Source organism: Montipora foliosa, chromosome 1, assembly GCF_036669935.1.
Source record: "Montipora foliosa isolate CH-2021 chromosome 1, ASM3666993v2, whole genome shotgun sequence".
Classification (NCBI taxonomy): domain Eukaryota; kingdom Metazoa; phylum Cnidaria; class Anthozoa; order Scleractinia; family Acroporidae; genus Montipora; species Montipora foliosa.
This window is the reverse complement of record NC_090869.1, coordinates 6,659,836-6,667,648: the sequence shown is the minus strand read 5'-3', so window position 1 is coordinate 6,667,648 and position 7,813 is coordinate 6,659,836. Positions and strand designations below refer to the sequence as shown.

The window sequence follows — 7,813 nt, the reverse complement described above, 5'->3', positions numbered from 1 at the left end:
GTTAGCCCTTCGTCAGTTATCATCCTTAAGAAAGGCAAACTAGAATATTGTGAATTATTCCTATTTCCAAAATATTACCTGAACTCCAGAGGAATCCTTCGTCTGCCTCGCTTAAAGTACGAGAGACATTCTTTTCGCTTTCAGTAACCCTGCGTTCGGTTCAAGTTGTTGCCTCAGTGAATTTGCAAATTCTCGATCTCGTAAAATACTGTAGTTTCTGCACATGTTTTTAAAAATAATGGTCCAACTAGCACTGCATGACAGCCAAACGTTCTGTTTCGTATTCGTGACCGTCCTTTTGTCTAATTTCAAAGAAAAAACGGCAAAGAACTGCATCATCATGACGAGGGATATCTTCCAATTTTCTCACTTCGTTACGCTGCATCTTTGATTCTGAAAAACATTATCCATTTTGTACTCTTGGAGGTGTTTTAGTTTTGGTTTTTGCCTCCTAGGTTGGCAAGATCTTCCTCTGGCAACATAGGACCGGAAATCTCTCATTTGCAGTGATGTCCCTGAAAAAGTCCTGAGAAATGGAAAAATTTGGCAAATCTCCGTGGCTAAACTCCGCCATTGTCAACTACTACAGAGCTGACGCTATGCTTTGTTTTGATTGGCTAGTTTCTATTACCGATTGTATTTTCTGGGATTTCATTGCCTTAGACAAACTGTCCCTATATTTTCTAAATTGGACAGTTTGCCTGTTTTTAGAGGAAAACCCTAGCTATCAGAAACTATCCCAAATTTATCCTAAATGGACAGTTTTAAAGAATAATAGCTATGCTGACAATTGCGGATTAACTATCAGCTACATAATTAGAGCTACATATTATGCAAGGGCAACTTGAATCTCCTGAAGAAACAAAACGCAGCTCAGTTGACAGTTATGGAAAACACAATGTCAAGTTACTGCACTACCACACGTACGCAATGCGTTCCTACTTTAAAAAATATCCCGTATCTCCTCAATTCCCCCCCCCCCCCCAGCAAAAATCCCGTATCCCTACAATTTTTTTTAACCTAAATATCCCATATCCTAATCGCTTCTCGACCTTTTGGCTAAGATTAGTTTCTCGGCGAAGGGCTACGGTCAAGTACCATTGTACTACGTACGGAATTTTTTTCAGTGCTATAAGAGGCAGGCACAGAAACAGCTTCGGCTGTTTGTTCTCTCGAGAAGCGATCTCTAGGGTTTTTTGGTTTCGTTCTTGATAGTTTTTTTTGTACTGCTCGAGTGAAGAATCATGACGAACTTTTGTACTTTCTAACAACTATTTACTACTTGTAGCTTTTGTTGAGTTTTGAATCGATGATAGAGAGCTGCAACATACGAAACGTCAAGTATAAAATGAAAAATGTTTGTAACCGCTGTTTGTTTTCTTTTCCTGATGATAGAGAGAGTTTTGGCGATTGAAACCCGGACTGGACTACTGGATTTACGCTTTTTTCTTTAACGAGATTTCAAGTTAGTGTGGAACAACGTTTGATACCAAGTTACTCTAATAATGGAATTGTAAAATTCGAACTTTGGAATGGACTATACAACAAGCAATTACGGAATTTTAGATTTTTGAACATTGAGAGAAATGGAGTACAGATGTTGTCTTCTTGTCTTCGCCACGGCAGATTAAAAACAGTTTGCAACGATCTAAACCAGGATTACGGAACCGGACTTCAAATACAGGGCCCGGTTTGTTCGAAAGCCGATTAACGTAATCCAGGATTAGCCTAAACTTTTGTTTCATGTTTTCAACGTTTTGGTGAAAGTTTTCTTTGCTTATTTTTTTTTTTTCAAGATTGACTTCTTTAATGTAAAGTTTTACGGAATATCAGCCTTGAACAGCACTTGGGAGTAGAGAATAAAACTCCTTTGTTAATTTTTAACCTGAGATTAGCGTTAATCGGTTTTTGAACAACTGGCCCAGGAAGTGATTCGTAACAAAGTTTTTCGGATGATTTAATTAAGGCTGATCTTGTAATTTTTGGATGAACGGAGGTAAGGAAACAGTAAAACTGTGGGATTTGGATAAAGTCTCCTTCAAAAAAAAAAAAATAAAATAAAAAAATCACGTATCCTGATAACCTGCAAATAGGGCTTCGTTGTTTGCATTTGCAAATTTAGTAACATTAACAATGCGTTTTTTTACAACAAAACAACTTAAGTTATATTACAGAGTTATCTTTCTGGTAATCTCTCGCCATTTTCCGAAGTTTACCTGTAGTTGAAGTTCACTATAACTGGACAATTTGTGTTAACTGTTTGCGCATTCCACGGATACGCCCTTGTAGGCGTCTTGTTACAATACGAATCTGTTCCTTCGTAGAGTTTGACGTCTGTGGTCAACGAAACAATATAAAAGGGCGCATAACCCCCCCTGTGATGAACACAGTCTCCAGGAGTGTCGAAATGTCGACTCTTTAAATTGCATACCCTTTTAAGATAAGTCCATAACTCTAAAAACCAGAATAACACTATACTTACAGTGTAAATAGCCCACTTTCGATATATTAATTAAGATTCAGTCCCAAACAAAAAGCATCATCTCGAGGCTCTGGGAAATAAACTCATACAAATCCTTATATTTAATCCCCAGAGCCTCGAAATGGTGTATTTTGTTTAGGACTGAAGTGTAATATATCGAAATTGGTCTATTCCATCCGATGCTCTTTGAATAGCTACAGACTACTAAATTTAAAATAGAGTACCACCTTACCTTTGAATCATGCACCCTACCTTTGTGGCCTGCTAAAGTGGAAACAGACATCCTTAACAAAAGTACGTTAAAACCATTCGTTTAGAAACGCTTCATAGACGAAGACGTTTTCTCTCTAGAACGCCAGCAGAGAGGAAACTACTGAGAAGAAACTCTTCAAGGAAATCCTTTTAAGAGAGGATCAGAGACTTCGAAAAACACCTCCAAAAAAGAGGTTACCCAAAGGGTTTTATACACAAAACACTTTCAGAGGTGAACTTTGACCACAGAAAGCAAGCTCTCCAACAAAAACAGAAAAGAAATAAATGAATCTTACCCCGGCTTTGGTAATGGTAGTGGTAATGAACTTGTATAGCGCACTTTCTATTGGCATATTCAAATGCGCTTGTAAAGCAAGTGATCTATGGATGAGATCGGACATCAGCAGATACAGGCGCCGATGGCAGCCGCTATTAGGCCATTAGCGATCTCACCCAGCACATGAATGAATGAAATAAGGCCTGACCACAACACCGGGAGCTCCATGCCCTACTCTTTACGAATAGTGTGTGGGTTATTTTACGTCCCACTGGGTTGTGAACATTCAAGGGTTGTGAGACGGAGCCTACGGTTTATAGTCCTTATCCGAGAAGACTTGAAAGGAGATAGTGCTGCCTTTGTAATTACATCCGCAAATGGTAAAGACCCTGAGTGTTGGTCCGGCTGGAGTCGAACTCACGACCTCCCGCATGTGAGCCACCGGTGCGCGGTATAACACAATACGAACCATCGGTGTATAACTTGAAACAAATCATCATGAGCAAATGGCATATGATTGAAATTCCGCAACCATTGCTAAGAGAAATTCTCAAAGAACCACTTCTAATATCTATATGAAGGGACGCTCTTCAAAAGATATACTCGTGGGAAAGGAAATTACACTGGTTAAAACACGAAGCGTGGGAGTCGCGCAGGCCTGTCCATCCCCCATTTATTGATGCAGTTGCACAGAAGACGAAAAGATTTCGTACTCAACCATGGCCTTGTTATATTCACCGGGTAGCGCGGTGACTATAACACTAAATTTTTTTTCTTTTGGTATAAATACCCATTGTGATTATACAAAATCGCGCGCTCTCATTGGCCTCGCTATCTCGGTCACCTCGAACGGACAAGATTTGGCTGCCAGTAGTTGTTTGGCCACTGCAAGTGGAAGATGATTTCGCGTTGAAAATATATCTATTTTCTCCTTTTTTTTGAAATAATCACCTATGTATTTATACTAAAACAATTATTTGCCTCAGGCTCAGTGATTATCGGTGAATATTCACCGATAATCACTTCGCCTTCGGCGCCCGGAATAATTGTTAAATATTCACCGCTGAAAATTATACTAAATAAAATATATTCAGATCTATTCAGAAAGGCGTTTTAAGACCTTTTCACTTTCAGCGTTTTACGACACTTTCTCCCTCCTCCCACTATTTTTTTGGCCCTTTCCCCCTCCTCCACTATTTTTTGGCCCTTTCTTTCTCCTCCCTAAACCCTTCCTCTCCCCTCTGAATATCCAGAACATCATAATAAAATTATATTTCGTTTAAGACATCTGGAATATTCCCTTCCAAACTGTCGATCTCCTTAAACTCGACCGTACTCTATAAATTTGCATTAATTTGAACTTTTAAATTACAGCAGCAACACCTGAGTAAATTAATACGGGGAAAAAATTTCGTTCGGTTTACATCCGAAGAATATTATCCTTGAGGATAAGTCTTGAATAAGATTGATAAAATATATGTTATTTCCAACGTGGGCATCGCTCTTAGTCTTAAGCAAACAATATCAGTTATTAAAAATTCGTTTGTCCTTAAAACGATTTAGGTTTTTGGGTATGAAAGTGAGCTTATAACTAAACCGCGGTTTAGCAATTGAGGCTGCTAGAAAAAGAAGATAAGAAGAATGTAGCTGTTAAGGAAGCTGTCCGTCTGTTTTCAGCTGTGTAAATTCAACTGAAATTTGCAGCCTTATGTCAATAGATTTGTTAGGGAACCAGCTGAAAATTACTAAGTTCATTGTTTGAAGTTCAGAGTTAATTAACAGCATCCTCGTTTCAATGTTTTTTCTCGGTCGCAGAGGATATTTTTCTAGGAGAAAAAAATTCTTATTTTGCGTACATTTTACAACTCGTTTTAGCCCGTTTTAGATTCTTAAACTTTGCTCAGTGCAAATTGCAGTGGTTAATATTCATGATACCTTGCATGGAAAGCGTTCAGCTATTGCTTTCTGTAGTTTGAATTTGTCTTAGTTTTTGGTTAAGCGACTTTGTTACATGCTGTGCCAGCGAAATTGCATTAGCTTTTCAGGTCAAATTGAACAGGGAAAAAGCCTCTGAGGGTTATCATAATATATTTAAATACATCTATCTATGCTAATTGAAGCCAGAAAAGCTATCTTGTTCCCTTAATTGAAAATTTCTCCTTTCCAATATCTGTACTTCATTAGTAGTTCACAGCTGTCTTGTCAGAAAGCAATTTTTTCTTCCCTCGTCGAGCCTTTAACACTTCGGATTTCATTGAAGAAAATTTGTTTTTTGCGGGTGAATGAAATCAAAAATGTCAGAAACCGTTATAATTGAACTATGTGACAGTGTTTTTGCAAAGGGAATCAAAAGAAAAAATAAAAAAGGTCGAAGTAATATGATATCATACTACTTGGCATTTTATGTTCCTTAAGCAAGGTTTGTCAATGAAGCTTAAAAGGTTCGACACATTATCATGCAACCCTCGCGTTGCGAAATCAGCCTACCTTATTAATATGTTTTGTTGTGGGAGGTTTCTTTGAAAGGTCTTAAAAAGTAGGTTCTTGGGAAAAATTGAAATGTTTTAGCTTCGAAGAGAGGTGAGATATTGAGATTCCCTTTATTGTTCCTCTTTTTTCGTTAATAAATTTTACGATAAGCCTTTATTTCCAAAAAAACTGCTACTGAAATTCGTTTTCACACTATGCGTTTCTTGAAGAGAGCAAATAAAGACGTGAATGTTTCAGTTAAAAGCAAAAATGTAATGATCCCGCCGAGTTTTCACGGATGCCTCAATTTCAATTATGACTTTAATTTGGGAAAATAAAGGCGAACTGCCATGGTGATAAAACAGATCCAGATGTTAAAGATTAAGAGCAATGAATTTGTGTTTGATGGTTTTATTGGTCTTGCTTGAGAGAACGGAGGGTGCTTATGTAACGTTTTTAAACGCCTTTCAAAAGCTTGGTTAACAATATTCGAAGACAAAAGTGTCTCGGCTTTTGTGCCAGTATATCAGCTAGTAAAAGATCACAAATACCTTAAATGCAGAAAGGACAATGTAGCTGAGAACTTGGCATTTAACTTTTAGACGATTTTATGACTGCGGCAAGACTAAGATGGCCACTGTTCGGTCCTGAAAAATCTTGCCGTCTCTGGTGGTTTAAACCGGAAAGGCGGGTTTGGCTATTTTTCTATACTGATTTATACTGATGATGAGACACACAAAAAGCACAAATGACCATATTGCAAATCGGGAGGAATCGTGTTGAAGAGCTGTAAAAATCTGGAATGGTGTACCATATATAAAGTAAGAAGAACAACATCAAAATTGTCAGCATTCACCGATGGCTTCTTCACAATGCGCTCATATCAGTAAAGTTGTGCCAGAGGACGGCGACCTTTTCGGTCCGTATGTTATTAACTGTGCCGTGATGTCTTTTCTGAGCTTAACAGCGATAACAGGAAATGTTTTGATTCTTGTATCCATTTGTAGAGCACCACGGTTCCTGCGTCAACCATCCTATGTCCTCCTAATCAACCTCGCCTTTGCCGATCTCTGCGTCGGATTCTTAGCGGAGCCTGCTTACTTACTCTACAAAATATCTTACTTAATGAATCCCCATTCCGCGTTGACGTGTAACGTTGGACTCGCGTTTAACCTTCTTTCATACTTTCTATCGTCGTTATCCCTCTGGACCGCTTCCGCGATTTCTCTTGATAGACTAATGGTTCTTCATCTTCACATGAAATACAGCGCAATAATAACGAAATTTCGAGTTTGTGTTCTTGTTGCTGCTTTACTAATACTAAGCTCAGTTTTCGCTTCCATGTTCGAGTGGGCACTGGATGCGCAGAATATAGTATTTGTGTGCCTGAATTCCCTTGCTTTGCTCATTGCATTGTTCTCCTATATGAAGATATTTCAAATTGTCCGGTATCATCAAAGACAGATTTCAATCCAGCTGTCCGAGCTATCGTATGCCTCAAAGAGAAGCGAAAATGACCTCAATTCGGCTTCAATGGACAGGCAGCAAGGTGAACGCAAGATGGAGCAAATGGAAAGAGATGGAAATGGAGCAGCAAACACAGAAATGAATGATCATCAAAGTATTGAAATCAAAATGAAAGGCAATGGAGGTCTACATGAAAAATCGAGGGTTACAAGTGAGAAGCAGTTGCAACAGAAGGAATGGGCACCAAAGGAAACTCTGGGGAAAGCTAATTTCGAGAAACCTCTTCTTGCGTGCGAAGATTTAGTTGAACAACAGAAGGCAGATAATCCGCCTGTTTTTATTGTGGCAGTCAACAATTATAATCAAACACAGAGACAAGGTGTGTCTAAGCAGTTCACAAACGATTTGGAAGAGAAACGTGCTTCGCAACGTATGCAAACTGTACAGGGAAAATCTGAAACATGGGTACTATCGAGTGTTGTGAGTTTATCAGCAGGAAACAGCGGTCATAAGTTGGAGACAGGAACACGTCCAAAACCTTCAACTGACAATATGGAACTTAAGATGACCGAAACAGAGTTTGCTCACATCGAGCGCGATCAAACAGGCAAAAATACGACTTTTTTATGTGAGGGTGAACTCATAGAAACTGTATCATCGCAACTTAATAACCGCGGCAAAGAGTATTTCTCAGCTAAGGAAGATGCAGCCATGATGAAAGAAAACTCCTGTCAAAGCGAAGAGTCAATATATGACAGGAACTGTTTAAACGGATTGTGTTCAAGTTATGATCAAAGTCGCGTCCTGTTAAATGAAAGTTCGCCTTTATCAAAAAGGCAGAAAACGTTCGGAGAAGAGAATGAAAT

The 7,813-nt window shown here is 38.7% G+C and overlaps 1 protein-coding gene across 1 annotated transcript in view; it reads left to right on the top strand.

Moving 5' to 3' along the window:
• The first annotated feature begins 5,694 nt into the window (after positions 1-5,694).
• Positions 5,695-7,813, top strand: part of LOC137974375 (uncharacterized) — a 5,123-nt gene continuing 3,004 nt past the window's right edge. Inside the window, exon 1 of the mRNA XM_068821323.1 lies at positions 5,695-7,813. This exon is cut by the window's right edge and continues 3,004 nt beyond it. Coding sequence (XP_068677424.1) covers positions 6,339-7,813 — 1,475 coding nt within the window. The 5' untranslated portion in view covers positions 5,695-6,338.